Here is a 21,775-nt window from a genome sequence, read left to right on the forward strand (position 1 = left end):
GGAATGAAAGTTCAATACCAATCACCCCAATCAGTCTGCTTCCCCTTTCTCTACTGTAAAACAGAAGCTTACATAGGGTAGAAAATCAGGAACATAACACCTTAAAGATTTGGGCCTAAGGTCTGTGGAATCACGAAGTCAAATATTTTTATGAGAAAATCAGGAGGGATGATGTCATTGTCTCAAAGGAAGACCTGAAAGTTCAACAAATAGTTGGTGAGGTAAGATAACGGGAAAAAAAAGCATGTGAAAAACTATCTTTTCTGTTACAGATTAAGAAACATGATACAAATATAAATTAAGAAAATATAGGATACAGAACAATAGCATTTATACTTTAGTTTCTTGGGTTGTGGCTAACTAGATACTCTAAGGGAGTCTTCAAATCATGAACAAGAATAACAACAAAAACCTGGAAAGAACATCCTTTGTGAGAGAGTAGGAATCTTATAAGAAGTTGGAGAGGTCTTCAAAGATACCTTATTTTAATAAAATATATTCTGGGTTGAGACTATGATAATGAGGATTTGGAACTATGCAGAAATCTTGCCAGAGGTGGAGATGCAAAAGTCAAGAGGGCTGGAGGTGTCTAGAGCACATGGGAAACTGAATGGTGGGCTACACCTTGGGAAGAGGGCAGGAATCTTTAATACCTAAGACCACTCAGGACTCTTAAAGGGGGCTGATGTGATATCCATGACTAGCAGCAGGAGGCAGCTCTCCATGCCCCAGTTAAGCTAACATAGCTCGCATCAATTAACATGAAGCAATGAGCTCATATTCATCAAGAAAGAAAAAGGCGGCAGCAAGCCACAAGACTGAGGGTTAACAGAAATAAAAAAACTGCAGATACTGGAATTGTTAGAAACAGAATTTAAAACAATATATTAGATCTTTACAAAATAAAGAATGGAATCATAAAAGACTATTAGGACTGTAAATGGACTATGAGGCTATCAAGAATAAAAAGATGTTATTACAAAGTTGTACTTCTGGAAATGAAAAGTATGATTGTTTTGTTTTAAATCATTGATGGTTTAAACAGCAGAGTAGACACAGTAAAGGGAGAATAAGTACAGTAGGAAATATATCCAAAAAAATTTATCAAAATACAAGAATCAAGGGTATGAAAATAAGAAGCTCTTCAGAAACATGGAGGATGAAATTAGAAGGAATAAAATTCATGTAACTGTAATTCCAAAAAGAGGGAACAAAGATTGGAAGAGATGTCATTTGGAGATCTAATGAGTGATGTCTTCCACAGAGCTAGGAAACAAACTGAATTATCCCTTGGGATGAATAAAAAGAAATGCATATCTAGATAGATTGTAATGAGTTTTAGACCATGAAAGACAAATAAAATATCCTAATGAATCCCAAAGAAAGAGATCACTTACAAAAGAACAATAATTAGAATGAGAGTAGATGTTTCATAGTTAATAATGGAAGCCTGGAGACAACAGAAGAAAATTCTCAATGTGTTAATGCAAAAATAACTGTCAAACTTGAGTCGTATACCCTACAAAATTATTCTTCAAAACCAGGAGTAAAATAAAGATACCTAGATAAAATCTGAAAGCTGGTTCCCAAATATCTGTACTAAAAGAACCGCTAAAGGTATGGTTCAGGAAGTAGTAAAATTATCCTAAAAGGATGGTCTAAGAGCACAAGATATGAAAGTAAACAAAGTAAAATAGACAGCACATGTATAAATCCAAATTATATTTATTATATATATATAATATATATATTATCTGTATAAAACAACAAAAAAGTAGTTAAAAAGACAAAATAACTTCTGAAATTATATCATATTTGAACAATTAACTGCTGCCATGATGGTGGTAAGAATGTATTCTATGTGAAGACATCGCCACTTTACCCTTTTAATAAACAGATCCAGCCCCAAATCGTTCAACTTCCATTAGTGCTCACCTTTTGTCCCATTAATCCTTGGTTTCCAGGAAATCCTGGTATTCCCTAAAAAGTAATAAAGTAGAATTTTATTTTAAAAATGTATAGATTATATCATTAAAGATGAGTAAGTCCTAGTTGGATTTTTAATTTGTAAATAATGCATAATTTTAAACTTATATCATCCACTCACATACAGTAGAACACTGTTATTAATAAAAAATCCAATTTTGGAAAAGAGAACATTTATGAGAGTATTATATGAACATCTACTGATATTTAAAGTTTTAAATAAAGGTTTTCAAAAAGAAAAGCTTAAGAGAATATTAATCTTGGCTCTTCTTTTAGATCAACATAAGTGATAAAGTAAGAAAGATACTTCATTTGAACATATTTCTATATTATTTTAAATGAATAATTCAAGAAAAACCATCCAGTCATAGGAATTCAGATTCAGTAACAACAGTTTTAAAGGCCCCCACTGCCTCACAACCATAATTAAAAACTAGTAAGACTAACCAATATCCTCCAAACTGAGCCATTAAACACCCAGGAACTTAATTCCTTGTATAGAATACACCAATCTTTCTCCTAATGATTCCCTTATTGATAAAATCATGAAGAATATGCAGATCACAGTTTGAGGAGAGACAGAAGCATAGAGAACCTAGATGTAAAAGTTCTCCAACAAGATTCAGAGAAAATTAATGTTTATTGTATAAATTTAAGAATAACATTAGCACATTCATTAATGGGAAAGCCAATTCTCATGGTCAGTCATTCAATGCAGTTACCAAAATAATTTTTCACTAAAGGAAACAGCAATAGTATTAATCAGTTTTTATTTTTTTTTCATTTTTCTTAGCTCCTTTCACAATGACACTTCAGTTAAAATAGGTAACATCTGAAATAAGTAACATAGAGGGTAGAAAAAGGAATTTGAAAGACAAAGAAATTGGGTCCCATCAGTATTTCTTTGAAAGCCCTCTGCATTATCCAGGCTTTCAAAAAAAAAAAAAAAAAAAGGTAAAAAAAAAAAAAATTAGTACTCCTCAGTAAACCAAGGGAGATGGTAGACAGGCCGTTGCCAATGAGATCAAGTTATCTTCTATTACAGAGAGAGAATCAACCGTTATTTTGATTTTCACATCTTGACTTTATTAACACAATATTGGTCAATGTATTAGCCACAATTATAATGCAAGACACATGCATATAGTTCTGGTTTTAAAATCTGAACTTGATAAATAAAAAGTATAAGGAAACAAATAAAATCTGAACTTGAATCATAAATTGGAATCCATGTTGATTTTACTTGATTATCCATTCATTTTGCCAGGGCACTACACCCTTTGCAGAAAACACAAGTTGTATGTGAGCAATGACTATAAACAAAGGGCTTATAGTCTACTTGAAAACACAACCTTTTATAAACATACTAACTAGAAAATAACATAAAGCCATATAAATTTTATAGTAACATTATAAAACATAAGCATACTCTAAAACATAAAACAAAATGAAAATAACTTAGTTCTATGTAGAAAGAACATAGAATAATATTAATTATATCCTTCCAAAGCAGAAAATGCATATTTTAAATGCAATCAATTAAGATCCTATTGTTCCAAATAAAGGCTTCCATTTCAATAGACCACAGTTTGGCATGAAACCATCTGTAATCAACTCCCATTCCAATACACATATGTACAAATTCACTATAGGTTTAGATTAAGTTCTGAATTTAAATAAAACCTATCTGTAAAATCTTATCAGATACAAGACGGCCATATATTGTTCTATGCTGAAGCTGTACAGCTGTGGCCATGCAGTGTCCTTTGGCCCCAAGAATCTCTAACAGGGTCATACAATTGCCCATGATACTATCAGACCTGAGATGCTGAATTTCTTGCTGCACACTGTCCTTTATTGCTCAGAGTTTCATCACTATTCAAGTCTCTATGCCCTCAAACAATCTATGATATTAGTACAAATCAGTTACAGATATGCTGCCTCTACTCCTATTTCTGAAGCCAATTCCAGTGCCAGAAAAGCTACATCCTCACTGTGTGGGCAAATGGAGTTATGCCCAGGCACCCAAATCTCCACTTACCAGAAGCCCTTAGGAGAGCCCTCCTCCCCAACCCCAGTTCATTCCCTGGATCTGATCTGACACTCTATTACCTAAATAATACTGATACTGAGCTTGGTCTCTATTAGGACATAGCCCCAAATCTTGTTATTTCAGCATATCACATAAAGTATTTGGGGGAAGATTCTAGATTTGGGAAAAAAAAATCCTTTCCTATTGCCGTAACATGTTAGTAAAACATTAAAATATATTTCAGAAATATGAAGTCATATATTCTATGTCTAATTATGCCAAAAACTATTGCTTATTTTAAAAATGTCAACCACAAACACATAAAACTACATAATATAAAAAAAAGATGCAAAGCTGATTTATAAAAGTATATCTCGGCAAAACTAATATAATACCATGGGCATGCATGGAATAAAAGACTGTTGATAAAGAAATTAACCAGAACTGAAATCACTGAGAGCTATATTAATTAATAAAATTCTCCTAGATTTTATTTTCCTGGGCTCCCATTTATGAAAGTTTTCATAAACTTTGCTAATTTTACTCTAGCAGAAGTATTATTCAAAACCATTTGAAATTTACCAGTTTGTCAATCCGAAGTATTTAGTGACAATTACTTCATACAGCAAATGTTTTCCAAGCAAACTATTTTATATTTCACTTTTGGTCTGTGTGGTTTTGGATTCAGGCAACTGTGAAAATGTATAAATAAAGACAGTAACAAGCCTTTTATTGGTAAGAGTAAAGGGGTATATTTCCCTCGCTTCTGTGATTTCAGTTTGGATTTGAGAAAGAGCAGAAAGTCAACTGGAAAATCCTGCATAATATTGTGGTGAAAAAAACGTTGACATAAAAAATGTTCTATAATCTTCTCTGTAACCATTAACCATTGATGTGTAACAAAAAGTCATTAAGAATAGAAATACATAATTTAGACTAAAGGGTTTGGCCCCTATTTCCTAAAGACCACGTTGTAATGAAGGAAATGTGTCCAAAGATAAAAAATATCACTTGAAAAAAAAATCACTTGATACTTTCTCACATCCAATGAATTCAGTTATCTCACCCCTGAAATCAGAGCAACTTTGATCCAATCTGCTTGTAATGCAATATTTTCGACATTCTAAAGACAAATCTAACCCATTAATTGTATTTTTATATCAACATTTTTAACATTTCCATACAGTGGTAGAGATATTTAATATGCAGTTATCAAAATATCAGATATCAAATATCAGAAGGTTATGTTTTCTATCATATCAGGAAGTGGTTTGTTTGTTCCTAAAGATTCATGAAGAAAAAGCACTGATATGTTGATAGCACTGTTCTTATTAGCTACAAAAATTAAACTATTATTATAATGATCATTAATAAAAAGCCCAGTGGAAGCAGTTACAAATTTAGACACTGAAGTCAGTCAGCCCATATCCAGTGGCTGATGGACTCCAGGCCTGTTATTTAAACTAGAATCTCAGTATCCCCATTTTACGCATGGCAAAATAATAGAATCTACCTCACAGAGCTGGTACATTATATCAATTAATTCATAAGTGCATAGCTCAGTGCTGGCACTCTAATGAACAACTTTTCATGACTGTCTTTTCACAGCTCCTCCCTGACCTTTGAAAGTTGTGAAATAGATGAAGTCAATTCTCCCCCATGTCTCAAAACTTGTTCTCTTTCTCCATTTTAAGGATATCTTGAAGGGGTGTGGGGGGGGGCAGGGTCTTTTCCACCTTGTCTTTTTCTATCTACCCTTGTTTTCAAAATTTCCCATTGTACCCAAGGGCACTCCAGCAATCCAAGGCTTCCTACTAGGCGGTGCCAAGTTAGCAGTACCCCTCATCTTTTACACCTTTGTCTCTTCATGTTTGGCAAACTTTGACTACAATGACTTTTGCTTTTTAAACATTTAAACGTATTTCATCACAATTCTTTAAGAAAAATATAACCCAAAGTTTCAAATATATTTTCAGTTGAATCCAATGTTTTTCAATCCTTTTTAAAAATTCCACACTAAACTGACAGATCATTATGAATGATGTGTAAAAGATTACTGTGGTAAGAGAACACTAAAGAGAAGTAACTCACAACCATAGCTGCCAAACCTAAAACAAACTAATATATAAGTACTTGCAATAAACCCATAATATGGAAATCACCAGCTTTACTATTCTTTTTAATACTTTAACACAGTTTTACTACTCTCTTTAATCTTTAAGAGGGAAAAAGTAATCTGAGTAACATTGGATGAATTTATTTTCTCTAGCCTACAGATCAGTATCCACATGGCCTGGACCCAAACAAAGTACCAAAAGGTAAGTAATTTCAATAGAAAATGCTTTGGTAAATATTTCTGGACTACTCATGTTTGTACACAACATAAAATATTATGTCAGACATCATAAATTACAGAAAGAGACCAGGAATATCATCAGAAGGAAAAGCTGTCTTGAAGCCCTTACAAATTTGCTTCATGTTACTGGCATTTCTCTTCAGCATCTAAAAGCATTTCAACATTTTTAAAGGCCAAAAGATATTCTAAACAATTTTACCATGGTAAAAGTATTATTTTTCAAGACAAAACAAAAAAAGACAAATGTTTAGCAAATTAAAATAACATACCTGAAAACCCAGAAGAGGAGAGGGGAGGACAAAGTTTAGTGACCCAGGGATGGTCTCTGCACTACCACATGATGGGAAAGTCATGGAATCATCCTGAACCCAGGAATCCAGACAATAATCTGCCCCTTTCCGTTGGCAAGTGACATCATGCTTGTGAAATATATTAGGGAGTTAAAAGGAATGTATGCATATAGTCACATGTAAAACTGAAAACCAACTCCATTTGAAAGAAGTCCTAAAATGACAACCCTAGGGCTACTCTAAAATGAAGTTCTGATCCTCTGAGAACCTAAAAAATACAGACTATACTTTTTGGTGCATAGAATGTCACTGTATAACTCAAAAAAAGCTGTGATGAATTTCTCATGAAAGAGAAAAATGAAAATGAATTTTTCCAAAGACCTTTACAATCAACTGAGTTGATGAGTATAATTTATACACCATTTTCCAGAGAAATCTGAATTACTTTTTAAAAAAATTTTATCTATGATAGAAGTCACCAAAATTTTTTTTTTAAACACCAAATCAAAGGTGAAACCAGTCTGATGAAGAAAGCAATGAATTTCTAACCTTAATTACACTGAAAACTAAACTGATTATTTGAAAATTATACCTAATTTGTTATCTATGTGTCTTTTATTTATAACCTATTTTTTAAACACGTATATACTGTTATATCTAAATCATATTTATTGTGCAACTCAGCCCATTGTGAATTTTTCTGTTTATATAATGTATATCCCCCTTTTCCTATTGAAAACTGATATGATATACTAATAAGCATTCACTAAAAGAAAAAAACTTAAAACCTATGGGGAGCCTGAATGGCTCAGCTGGGTAGGCATCTCTTAATTTTGTCTCAGGTCATGATCTCAGGGTCCTGAGACTGAGCTCCACATCAGGATCCCCCACTCAGTAAGGGGTATGCTTGAGATTCTCTCACTCTGCCCCTACCCCCATTCTCACACACTTGCTCTCTAAAATAAATTTTAAAATCTTTATAAAAATACAAAAAAAAACTAAAACAAAAAGAAGTATACTGCAACCTCACAGCTATGACCTCAAAGGGTAACACATTTGCTTAATTTTCATGCCTTGTAGGTTAATCTCACAGATAATTTTTCACACATTGTTAAAGATATCCTGTTAGATGAAGGCATCAAGTCGTCCCATTAGGGAAGAACAATACTGTGTTTAAGAAGCAATTTCTTTGATAAGAAAAAGCACAGGTAGGGGCACGTGAGTGGCTCAGTAGTTGATCAAAATAGAATATGAAGGTAGTAGACAAAAGTTACCTACTTGAAAACAATTGATTTTAGTGACATTGATAAATGAAAATGGAATTATCATCTTAATAGCTACCTTATTATTCTTTAAGGCTATATGTGCTTTAATATCTTTCTCTGGCTAAATCAACTAACTTCAATATTGCCACGAGTGATAATAAAAGTTATATTTCCAATTAGATTCAATGTTCTTGGTGTTTTAAAATATTTTATTATTTTTTGACAAATTCGGAAGCAAATCTATCCTGGAAAACTAAAGTACATCTACAAACATTTGAACAAGTTGTTTTATGAAGATTGGTAAGTCCTCACTAACATAGGAATTTGAGCACTTAAACTTGTTTTGTTACATCTAAAATGAAATTTTTAGTTTATTGATTTTCCTAGAAATTTCTTTGAAAATGTATGTATATAGTATTTTAAAAAACAATTTTTAGATGTGATGTATTACTGTTTTTATTTTAGAAAACTTATCTTCTATTACTTCCGTTAAGGAAATGGTAAGGTTAATCTCATCAAATGCCAAATTCCTGGAATTTTTTTTAAGATTTTATTTATTGATTCATGACAGAGGGACAGAGACATAGGCAGATGGAGAAGCAGTCTTCCTGCAAGGAGCCTGATGCAGTACTTGATACCAGGTCCTCAGGATCATGCCCTGATCCAAAGGCAGATAGATGCTCAACTATTGAGCCACCCAGGCATCCCAGGAAAATGAATTTTAATAATCATCTCTGGTGATTATGGTTAAGGTACTCTGGATCAGAGTTGAAGAAATACTGCTCTTTATATAGTAAAAACAAAAATTCTTGAACATTACTTATACTGGGGTGCAAAGCTACGAAAGTCATCAAGAAGCTTTTTATTTATGATTATCTACCAATTAAATTTTCATATAATCCATTTTATGTCTCTTTGCTCTAAAACAACTATACATCATTTTCCCACCAATTTTTAACCCTTCATCAAAAGTCTTAATACTCAGGTTTTTATGATTAACTTCACTTTAATGGCATTTGAGAGTCTTGATCTACCACAGGTTTTTTTTATATAAACCTTTGTAGAGTATGTTTATTGAGTAAATTTTCTACTTCTCCTACCTACAGAGAAACTATTGTATATAAAACCACCTGGTACAATATTGTACCTTCTATGATTGCTCAGCAAATATTAGCACCTAAATCCACATCGCAATAAGAATCTGCAACAATCCTAAAGCTCTCTAATGGTGGTTTCTCTTTTGTGATTAGTCATTCCATCTTAAAATACATTGTTCCGAAGTTCTTCATATTTCACCAAACTCCATCGATTAAGTGTACTCTTTTTATGTAGAATGCAGAAGGAAGAAAATTCTACCACAACAAATAAATTATTCATGGTTTTTATAACCAAATCATCATAAAACTCCTTTGCCCTGATTTAATTTTATTATTAGTTCATCAAATCACTTTTTATACTTCACTTGCAAGAAAGAGACTATCACTGAAAATGCCTAGTCCCTATGTCCTAATAAAACTATTAAAGGAAATTTATATTCCAATCTTATTCGATCATTTCCAGTGGATTGAATTCATCATGAACCATTAGAATTACACATGACTTCTAGAATGTATTCATAAATACTAGTCTCTCGATTCATACTCTCTTTCGTTAAAACATACTTGAGTTTTTTTTTCCCCCTATGACCAAGAAATGTGTATCTATGCCAAAAGATTTTCAAAGCCAGAATCTTTTAAAGAACCAAAATTAAAACAGCAAAGCAGCTATGACTTAACTAAGCATATCTGTTTGAAACAATAGAATACTTCAGTATTCAAAATTATGAAAATCATTTTTATAAACCATCTGAAAATATTGGCAATCAGTTACGTACTTATTAGGTGTTTAACTGATTATCAAAAATAAAAATGCACATTGGTATAAACAAATATTTTTGAGCACTCTTTCTCAGATATCTCCCATATGTATTTTAACAACACCCTAACATATTAAGAACATAAACAGTTTTCTGATGTTCTCAGAGGCATGAAACATTTTTCTAGTGTTCAGTGTGGTAACCACACTCAAGTATTTTTAAAATATTTCTCAAAAATATTAAAAAAAAATAAGAGCTCGTTAGAATGAAATAATCTAGTTACCAAAGTGTGCTTTTCCAGATCACATAAAAAATATACTAGTTTCCACACTTGTGAAAATAGAACAAATGGAAAACGTTCTCATTTCATCTGCTAAAAAAATAGCATTTATATGGTGCATGAATCCAGTATTAAAATAAATATGCCTTGTCTTGAATAACACTGTTAATTCTGTATTTTCATGCTTTGCAAATGGAGAATGTATTTGGACTAATTCAAAAGTATCATCTGATACCTTACAACAATGATAAAAAGTACACAAAACAACCCCAGTCCCTGTATGACTAAAGAACATAATTTTAAAGTCAAAGTCTTGGAAGCTTTGAAATCTAGACTAAATATCCTGTATAGATGGTGATGTAAGTTTCCTTTCACCCATTCTCTTCAAAAGAAAGGTGCATGTAATCAATCCCCATGTCAGTGAGAATACTGAGCCTATGTAAGCAACATGAGATTTTATTTACCCACAGATTACGTTACCCATTCTGAGAACTAACCATGCATCATTTCATATGTTGAATTACATTCATCACTCTTGTCATTTCAGAGTTCAATAAAGTCCTTTTTTGAGTTATAAGGACATGAATAAATGAGAAAGACTGAAATAAATGCATTTTAATGCTTATCAATAATTTTACAATGAATATATTCAAGAGATTTCTTCAAAACAACCAGAAAAAAATGATCAGTACCATAGACACAGAGCCTCCAAATATAAAATCTGCAATGTTGTTTTATGAAGTTTTTTGATGGTGGTCTCTTTTACTCTGCCAATGAAATCATTTGTATGGAAAGAATTAAATGGATCCTTTGATAAATCTGGTGGGATTTTATTAACTTATACAGATAATGGGCCAACATTTGCCTTTTATGTTTAAACAAAAAGATATAATAGTTTCATAGTCATTACAAGGCCAAAAGTCATATTTTGGGAAATCAAAATGTTGCAGATATTGCTTACAAATTCAATCATTTCTGCAGACAAATCAGATATGTATATGATTTAATTTAGATAAAACCTATTTCAAAATGCATTCTAAGAGTTACCCTCAACCAAGTTTTAAAACATAACCCTGGAGTTAGCAGGGAATTATTTAAATAATAAATACAAGTGAATTTCTCAAACATTCTAAGTTGTTTTATGTGAGCTGCCTTCACACTAAGAAATGCCAAGTGAAATTCTTAGGAGACATCAGGTTAAGGTTGTTTCACTCAACACATACCAAGGGTGTGCCACTCCTTGTGCCTGAAAGAAGAGTGGGGGAAAAAATGTCACAAATCTGTAGAAAAGATCTCAAAAAGTTTGCCACTCAATTGCAAATCAAAGAGGAACAATGACAGAATTTGGTTTTTTCCCCCTCTTAACCTTTCTTCTCAATGTAAGTAAAAAGTACAGTCAAGTAGGTAAATAAGGTTACTTCCCCATTACTAGTAAAATAAAGTGAATTATTCCACATGGGAAACCACCATAGTCTTTCAACATTAGCTTTCCTCAAGAATTTCATGGATATCTTTGGCATATAAGCATACAAATGACATGTCAAATAATGACGCCAGAGAGATTGATTAAACAATAGACCTACTTGTCTCTTAAGTACATGATGACTTGGACCAGTTCAGCAGCTAACATTATACCATAGACACAAGCAAAACATGTGGTTTAGCAAGAATTTGAAAGACATGAGGAAAGGAAACAAAAGCCTCTATAAGCCAATGTCCTCAAATATAGTACAGTGATCCCCACATCTTCATTCCTACAAAAATGATACCTCAAACATTTCCAGAATACAAAGGCTTAACACATCCTTATTTAAGAACATGTGCTCACCTCCATAGGTCCAGAAAATGTATCATCCTTTCTCTCATCCTCATGGAGCTTCAGGGATCTTGGCTCAAAGAATGGAATCCAGGCTCTGCCTACACTATCTTCACCATGAGCCAGCTGGGGCTGGCTGATCAGGAGAGAACTAGCAACCAAGTGGCTCAGACTGAGCAAAAATGTTACGCTAAATACAGCATGTCATCAGGATTGAGCACCAGGACAAGAATAGCTATGAAGAAGAAGCAGTGGAAACACTGATACTGCAGATAATTTGGCCAGCAATAACTGGCTATGGCAAAATAGCTGGTCAACATGGTAATCTGACCTAAAAGCTCACTTGACCAAATATGCATGCTTCCAGTTTTTATCTTTCAACAAATGGTGAATTTTGGTGTGCTACTGCCCTGTCACCATCCACCTAACTGCTCAAGACAAAATCAGTTATGAGACGTTAGAAAAACATATTTCCAACAACTGAGGATTCCTTGAAGTAATCTGATTGTTCTTTATTCCTTGGCACAAAAACAAAAATATAGTCTGACAAGCTCAAGATCTTTTTTAAAAAAGAAACACTATAAAACAGTCAAATCCACGCCTTAATTTTTTTAAAATGTGTTACAAAAACAATGGCATGCTCAGGGGAGAAAATAAAATACAGATAAGCAAAAATAGAACATAACAGACATCAGAAACCCACCTGGGGATAAAATAAGCAAAGTAACCAAAAGATGATTAAACCATATGTTTACCATGTAGATTATTCCTTTAGATATACACATCCATAAAGTATCACATTTTAAAACAATGTTTAAATATGTACACATTTTATACAGTTTATATACATAATACATTTAGTACAGACATTAAAATTGTTTCAAATTTGCATGATGATGAAGAGTACAGAGAAGACATATGGGCTAGAAGTTACTAAACAGAATGACCCAAAAATGCAGAAAAACGAGAAGTGGAAGAAGTGAGTTTTTAAATACACATGAGAGGATAACAAAATTTATGAATCAGAAAATAGTGGTGGCAGAGGAGCTTGCTTTTAGCCAAATCATCATTTAAACTTATTTACGGGCTTTAATCCCAAATGTTTTTGATCAATACAGGTGCTGCCAAGTGTTTGCTAGGTATCAGTATGTGCTCACATGCCTTTTTACGTGGGTCCATTTCACAAATGATTGTTAAAGGTTATACCAGATGAAAACCCCAGTGTACTAGTTTCCTGTGGCTTCTGTAAAAAATCACCACAAACTTGGTTGTTTAAAAAACCACCATTTTATTATCTTCGCGGTTCTGGAGGCCAGAAGTCTGAGGTCTGGATCTTGATAGGGTTGCACTCCCCCATAGAGGCTCCAAGGGAGAATCCATTCCTTGTCTCTTCCAACTCGTAGCTGCTAGCACTCCTTCACTCGGGGCTGCATCGCTCCAATATTGGCCACCATGTTCTCACCACTGCCTCTGAGTAACTTCAGATCTGTTCTTAGGGCCACCCCTCCGATAACCCAGGATAATTTCCTCATTAAAATACCCTAATTTAATCACATCTGCAAAGACCCTTTATTAAAATAGGATAACATTTACAGGTTTCAGGCATTAGAGTCTGATGATCTTGAAGGGGGGGGGGGGAGTATTTTTCAACCTACTAGCCCTAGTATTCACAAAATTCTCTTAAAATTTCCTTGAATCTGACCCACTATTTCTTATGAGAATTTTATTAGTCTCCATTTTTATGTGTCTATTCTTCACTAATAACCCAAAGCATAGGCCACCTATATAAATGCCTTTGTTATTAGCTAGTTACGTTCCATTTGAAAATATCTTAGGATCACCCCCAGCCTAAACGGATTCTTCTTGCTCTCTTTCCTGCTTATTGCATGGTTTTCCTGTGTCATCATTCACACGATAGGTCTTTGAAAATCAACTTCTTTCATCTTAAGTGCCACATCCAATTAATCCTCAAGTTCTGCTGGTCCCCCTTCAGTTCATTTCAAATCAGTCCTACTCACCACCACCCCCCTCCACCCCCAACTAATGCTCCTGGCCTCATTGTAACTGCAGGGGATAGAGTTCAGCTAGACGCTGCCAGGCTCTGTTCTCTACCTTGGGCTCACCTTTACCCATTCTCTATTCTGCAGTCACAGTGATCTTTGTAAAACTTTCTGAATCTGATCAACTCACTCACCTACTTGAAACCTTTGTAAAGGTCCATTATTCTCAGATTTAAATTTCAGTGGCCCAGACAGGTGAGGCCCTTTTGAATGTGGTGCTACCTACGCCCACAACCTCATCTTATATTTCTATTCCATTTCTTCCGTGTCTCCTAGGCAGCCTGAACTTGTGTCAGCTTTTTCTAAAGTATCATGATTTCTTTTAATTCTACATTTTGGAACATACTACAGGTTCCTGCCTTGCCAGGCCAAACAACCAGCCAACTCCTATTGATACTCCAGAATTTAGCTAAGAGGGCACCTTGTTTAGGAATGTATCCTTACACACTTTAAACAAGTGAACTGTGCAGTATTTGTACTATATCTCAATAATGCTATCATTAAAAAGTAAAGAAGAGGGATGCCAGGGTGGCTCAGCAGTTGAGCGTCTGCCTTAGGTTCAGGGCATGATCCCAGGTCAGGAGATCAAGTCCCACATCAGGCTCCCCACAGGGAGCCTGTTTCTCTTTCTGCCTATGTCTCTGCCTGTGTGTGTGTGTGTGTGTGTGTGTCTTGAATGAATGAATGAATGAATGAATGAATGAAATCTTAAAAAAAAAAAAAAAGGAAAAGAATGAATGGGGCTCAGTGATGGTCCCAAACTCATTTAGTATTATACACATATTCTACAACTTCACCAGATCCCCTGTGCCCACCTCCCTAATACTTCTACTACACGGTAATGTCCTGGCTCATGTGACTGACTGACTGAAGGCAAGACGATGACAAATTCACCTTCACATTCTCCTTGAGTAGTAGCATGTCTGGTGCAGTGCAGACACTCAGTCAAGGTTTGTTGAGTGAATGACAAGATTACATAATCCTTCAACACAGTATTACATGGTTGAAAGCAATTATAGTAAGTCCAGCAAGTGTGGGTTTAAAGTCACCTGGATTGAAGTTAGGTATATATAATTTGAGGCTTAGAAAGTAAATTACTTTTGGGACTAAATTACTATTGGATTGACCAATACTTGCCTTTAAAATTCAAAGTATAGGCACTGGAATACAATTGCACTTTAGACAATATAATCATTTCCCAGTGAAATACAGTGGTTGTCCTCAATTTGAGTTCCAGCAGTTTGTGTTCATATTTATCAATCTGCTTACAGGGATGAATCATCATCCAGCTGTTATAAGCTGTGTTTAGTTAGCTTTAAAGCATTTTTCTAAGAGCTTCTGTCCTTCTAATTTAAGCTCCATTAATTTTTTTGGCTGCCACATTATAGAACAAATAAAGTGAACATGTCCTTTTTAGTGGGGCCAACTCATTCATTATAAATGCTTATAAACAGCATCCACATGCAATGGAAGAGTATTCATTTCTTTGTGTCACTAAATACATAGACTTTCTCTTTTCCTGTTTTCAAAGCTCTTCCACAAATAGTAAAGATCAATCTTCACAGGATGTTACTTCTGACAACCAAGTTTTCACTAATGGCCGAAAGAAGAGAATAATTTGTAATTCTGTTCCTTATTGTAAAAGAATACAGATCAGAAGAACTCTATCCAGATAATGTGGGCCAATTTTAGATGCTCAATCTGTTAAATGCTTTCCTAAGAGAGTATGTCTTCTGGCAGAGGAAACCTGGCTTCCCCTCCAGCGGTTGGCAGGAAAGAGAAACAGGGAGAGAAGAGGCAAGGGTCCCATTCTTGCCTTCCTTGATCTAGTGGGATGGAGTAGGAAAGAGTCTGAAGAGTTTCTCTTGGTAACTCCCAGTTTACTACCTGACTGGTTCAAAAGAGATTATATTCTAAATACCTCCACCATCCCACTACAGTTCTTTGCCCCCCTACCTTGCTTGCCTTTTTTAGAACTCTTGTGATTTAGCTTTTGTTTCTTTATCCTTTTACTGTCTCTCTCCCCGGCGAGGGTTATAAGCCTCCATGGGCAGTCCCTGGTGTTTCTCTCTCATCAAACCCAAAGACTTACACATTCTGGGAATGCAGTGAATGTTGGAAGGGAGCAAAGACAGAAAAGGTTGAAACTGGAAGGGTCACACTGCCTGAGATGGAAATTTATGCTAGAACAAAAGCTCTAGATAGGTCAATCTCGAGTAAAGTGGGAGCAGGAAGAGTAGGAGAAAACACAAATCAGCATCTGCTTCTAGCTGTGGTAAGGAATAGGCAGCCTTAGGAGAGCTAAACAAACCCTGAAGTGGTCCTAATTCACTACTTATTCTATTTGGTTTAATTAACAGGATCGCAAAAATATTATTTTTAAAGTAAATATATGCTGCTCATGTTGCATTATGATGGTTCATGTAGACTTGCTGGTCAGTCTGCCCTTTCTAACATTGTTTCTGTGAGAGAATGAGTCACAAACTCCAAATAACTGACTCACCAAGATTTAGAACATAATCAACTCAAATTATAACCTGGTTTTCATTTCAATTGCCTCTTATTTCCCTCTTCTTTACCTTTTTAACTTCCTCGTTCTCTCACTTCTCCATCTTCCCTCCCTGTCCCTGTGTTCATGTACGTGCACGCACATGTGCTTGCATGCACACACACACCTTATATTCTCTCTGAAGAACATAAACAAACATACCCAGTCTCATATCCAGTAACCAAGTCTTATAATTCTTCCTTAATAATAAAATTTGTGAGTCAGATATACTGAGCTCACACTCCAGTCCAATTCACATCTGAGCTGAGGCCTGATTTGCCCCATCTGTCAAAATAGCCAGCTCATTAGTGTCCTGATTCCAGTCTCTTCTCCTTTCAATCTATCCTGCATATACCAGAAGTTCAAAACTGCCTCTAAAGCACTACTCGGCATCACGTTAATCGTTTTTTTTTTTTTTTTTCTCATATCACTTCCATGGCAAGTGAATAAAGTAATTTCTGAAAAAATTCCTGAATTCACAGTCCAGGATCTCCATCTTCCCAACTTCACTTCCTATCACTGCAGACTCAGGGCCGCATTCTAATCATTTCAATTATTTCTTAGGCATACACTTAACCATCTGAACCTGTGTATCTTCACTCATATTCCTTTTCCGTCTAGTCTTCCTTTCTTTCCCAGTCACTTTTATGATCAAATCTAGCCCCAAGTCCTTGGTAAAAATTTCTCCATCACCTCATGATACAAGATTCCCTTTCTATATTCCTTCAGTACTTAGGATACCTCCATGCATTTGTGCAATATTTTAACAATTGTTTTTCATATATTTCCTATGTAAGCCTCATAACAACATAGTGAAATGGGTATTATAAGTATGTACACTTTAGAGACCAGGAAAAGGTTTCCAGAGATGTAAATACCCCATTTGGCATTTACCATAAATTGGCTCAGGTTCGTAATTATTTCCATCATTTTTCTGCTGTCTTCCAAACTAGATTATAAACTCCGGGAAGGCACTGGCTATGTAGAGAACTTGCCTCAGTGCATTATAATACACAAAATGAGAACTCAATAAACATTTGATTGAACAATTCTAAGAGTATTTCAAGCTATGCACCCCATTTAAGAAGCTTCAGTGCTTTCTCTCCTTCCTCTTCTGTTCAGTATTTAGATTCTGAATACATACCTGAACACTCTGTGATAAGATGCAATATATCCTGGCTATTTTTAAATTTCTTAACCTAGTCATCCCCCAAACTGAAAATTCCCCTAAAAATAAGTTACTTTGATGACTAAAATGGGACTAGCTGGTATTTCAATGTTGACTAATGTTGGCCAATGTTAGCCATGAGTGGTAGGAATAAAAGGTGGAGAACTCTGTAAGTGAAGTTGAGTCATCTGGCACACTTGTTAAAAACACTTATATCCAGGATTCAGATCCAGTGCTTTCTCAATCATGTTTCCTTACTCCAATTTTTATTGAACACATGACCCCAGAGAGCATACTACAAAACAATGAACCAGTGACAAAGTAACACTGACTGTAGGCTCAGCAACTGACCATACTGTCCATATTAACCATTTGTTTGTGTGGCCATGAGTACTCGTGATTGTAATCCATACTGTATATGACTTTTCCTGCTAGTGACATTCTTCCTGCTTTGTCAACAAAAGGATTAAATAAATATCTCATCGTTTTACAATGTTCCATAAAGAACTGTTACAACATCTAAGTCTGGAAGTCACTGAACAAGAACAGGGCACCTGACAGGAGTATTTAAATAGAGGATTCCAGCACAGGAAAAGAACATCATATTTTAGAACTGAATTCAGAAGGTACTCACAGGCTCTCCCCGTGATCCATCCTGACCTGGAGCACCTGGAGGTCCTACTTCTCCCTTTTAAAGGTTAAGAAAAGGGGGGGGAGAGAGAAAGAGTTCCACTTTCAGGCATGCTTATAAAATAATAACATATAACATTAAATACTAAAGCACATTAGATATAAACATTATTTCTAGATTATTAGTAATGATGTTAAACAGTTACAGGTGGAAACTGTACTTGTGAGTACAGCATAACATACAGAATTGTTGAATCACTATGCTGTACACCTGAAATCATCTATAACACTTCAATTAAAAAAATATAACATGTTATGCCAACTATACTTTAATAAAAAATAAATATTAAGTAAATAATAGAAAATAAAATTTTGAGTATCTATGAAAAATTCTAACAAGAGCACAGGATTTTTTTAGGTACAATTATAGATTTCTATTAACCAGTTAGGTTAAAGGCCTAAATAAAAGGAGATCTATATCCTGTTTATGGATAGAAAAACTCAATCATAGTCTTGTAGCTATAAAGTCTTCATAGCACAAAGATGTTAGATGTCACCAAGGTAATCAAAGTTTCAAAAGAAATCCCAAGAAGATTTTTGTTGTTATTTGGCAAAATGATTACAGGATTTAAGTAGAAAAACAAATTACCCAATAGCCAAGATGATCTAAGAGAAAGCCAGGAAGGTGAAATCAATTTGTTCCTAAACACATATGCCTCTGTGAGAGTGAAAGGTGTACACCACCAACCCCGGGGAGAGAGAAAAGATCAGTGGAATATAAAAGGGAACCCAAAATTGCCTTCAATATATTCAGTATCTGGAAATGAGCTGTAACTGCAGCAAATGGTACTTGGACAATTAAATGTCATTTAAAAAAAAAAAAAAAACTAATAATCACACACGTGCATGCATAGAGGAAATGAAGACCAAGGCATGAAAAAGAAAACTTAAAATATTTTAGAAGAAGATATACAAACCATATTTATAATCTGGGAGCAGAGAAAAATTTTTAAAATAAAATGTAATAAAACAAACCATATTTTGGTTATCTGATTACACTAAAAATATAGTGCTTATCAAAAAATACTTTAAAAGTCTAAAGCAGACTGCAGGTTAGAATAATAAACTTGCAGGTGATAACAAAGGGTTAGCAAATTAGTATCTAGAATTTAAAAGCCTTCTAATATTCATAAAAGAAATAAAATATAAAAACAGATTACATTAAATATATATGAAATTTAAAAATTCCTTCTGGATTATTGATTTTAACCCGTCCTGACATCAAGTAACTTATTATAAAATTCATAAAGTGACTATGTCAATATCAAATCTATATATGGCAGCAAATAACTGAGTTAATTCATAAAGTAACTCTGGTACTATGCACTTGGCGGCAGATAACTGAGTTAATTCATAAAGTAACTCTGGTACTATGCACTCACTCTTATGAGAGTAAGACATTACTTATCAACAAAGTAAATGTGACCAAGGTTTATATCAACTCTTTCATATTTATTTTTATTTTCCTTTTTACTTTAAAGTTGATCATTCTGTTGGAATGGAGCCAATAGATTGGATCATTCTTTTGGATCTATTAGAATTGATCATTCTAATTTGACCTTGCCTCCCAACAGTTGCATTTTATTTATTTATTTTTTAAGATTTTACTTTTTTATTTCAGAGAGAGAGAAAGACAGTGAGAGTGAGAGAGAGAGAGAGAGAGATCAGGAGCAGTGGGGAGGGGTAGAAGGAGAAACAGACCCCCTGCTGAGCAGAGAGCCAGCAAGACTCTGGGATCGTGACCTGAGCAAAAGGCAGATGTTTGACTGAGCCACCAAGGTGCCCAAAACAGTTGTATTTTATTTTATCTTATTTTTTTAATATTTTATTTATTTATTTATTCATAGAGACAGAGAGAGAGAGAGAGAGGCAGAGACACAGGCAGAGGGAGAAGTAGGCTCCATGCAGGGAACCCGACGTGGGACTCGATCCAGGGTCTCCAGGATCACACCCCGGGCTGCAGGCAGCGACAAACCGCTGCGCCACCAGGGCTGCCCCAAAATCAAAATAGGGATGCTGGGGTCCTTCAGATCAGGTCGTGATCCTGGAGTCCCAGGATCGAGTCCCAGGTCAGGCTCCCTGCACGGAGCCTGCTTCTCCCTCTGCGTCTCTGCCTCTGTGTCTCTCGTGAATAAATAAATAAAATCTTTTAAAGAATACAATAAAGCTTTCATTAAAAACTGAGTTATTTATGTTATTAAATTATTTGGAATTTTAATTTAGTATCCACCTATTTAAAATAAACACCTAAAGTGCTTATTTTTAGATGGCTATAAAAACTAGCATAGTTTTTAGTTACATGCCTTTCAATTACAATGCTCAAATTATTTAAGCATATTATTTTAAATCCACTCTTAGCATCCTCAAAGCTTTTCTCAAATTGCCAGTGTATATAAAACCATCTGACACTATACTTAATAAATATTAGCTGAATTTATTCCTAAAATATATAATATAGAGTCAACACAGGAGGGCAGGAGGGAGAAGCCTCTTAAGATACACAAATAGGCACATCCTCAGACATTTAGGCTTTTTGAAGCCTAACAGTCATTAGGAGCCATGATTTTGTTTTCTGTTCCGCGAAGTTCATTGCATCACAACAGGTAATGTTCTCTTCAATTATGCCACACTTTGTTTCATACAAGAGAAAACATTTCAGTCTACATGAGAGCAAGAAAGTAAAGCAAAAGCATTTTTCTTGTAAATACTTCAAATGCCTGAGTTGAAATAGGTCTAATGGGTGAAAGAGTCTCAGAATACATATGTACTGATGCATATGCCAACAATGTTTTCCATAGTTTCATATTCTTTTTTTTTTTTTAATTTTTATTTATTTATGATAGTCACACAGAGAGAGAGAGAGAGGCAGAGACATAGGCAGAGGGAGAAGCAGGCTCCATGCACCGGGAGCCCGACGTGGGATTCGATCCAGGGTCTCCCGGATCGCGCCCTGGGCCAAAGGCAGGCGCCAAACCGTGGCGCCACCCAGGGATCCCCATAGTTTCATATTCTAATGAATTTCCCAAAACTGTGGAAAATGAATCACAGAAGTTAGAACCAATACAACCTGCCTAACATAATCAGTATTTAGAAAAAAATTCAGCCATATTACATTATGGAATATGGATATTACATTATGGAAACACGGATTCTCCCATTTTCATGAATTCTTACATTTCATAAGCACAGTGAAATACCAATTCCAGCCAAATAGTTCATCTGTTCCAATTTTATTTACAAACACTAGCTGACAGCTGACAACAGAGGGAGTAAAGAATAACGTTTCTTTAAATTAACCAAATTGGGAAGGGAGGTGCTGCTGGCCTAATGGTTCTACAGAAAAGCTTATGAAAATACCAAAGAGAAACAAAGATATTTTTAGGATCCACTAAGCTTAAAAGCTCTAGGTCAAAAAGTCTGAAAAATTAA

General features: G+C 34.7%; 1 protein-coding gene across 13 annotated transcripts in view; it reads right to left on the reverse strand.

The window, feature by feature from the left end:
* The window catches only part of COL21A1 (collagen type XXI alpha 1 chain), a 240,963-nt gene that overhangs the window by 19,825 nt on the left and 199,363 nt on the right, over nt 1–21,775 (reverse strand). For all 13 annotated transcript variants that reach the window (XM_038554370.1, XM_038554369.1, XM_038554373.1 and 10 more), the window contains 2 exons: nt 18,291–18,344; nt 1,936–1,980 (listed from right to left, as the gene is read on the reverse strand). In XM_038554370.1, coding sequence (XP_038410298.1) covers nt 1,936–1,980; nt 18,291–18,344 — 99 coding nt within the window. The remainder of the gene's footprint in view (nt 1–1,935; nt 1,981–18,290; nt 18,345–21,775) is intronic.

Source organism: Canis lupus, chromosome 12, assembly GCF_011100685.1.
Source record: "Canis lupus familiaris isolate Mischka breed German Shepherd chromosome 12, alternate assembly UU_Cfam_GSD_1.0, whole genome shotgun sequence".
Classification (NCBI taxonomy): Eukaryota; Metazoa; Chordata; class Mammalia; order Carnivora; family Canidae; genus Canis; species Canis lupus.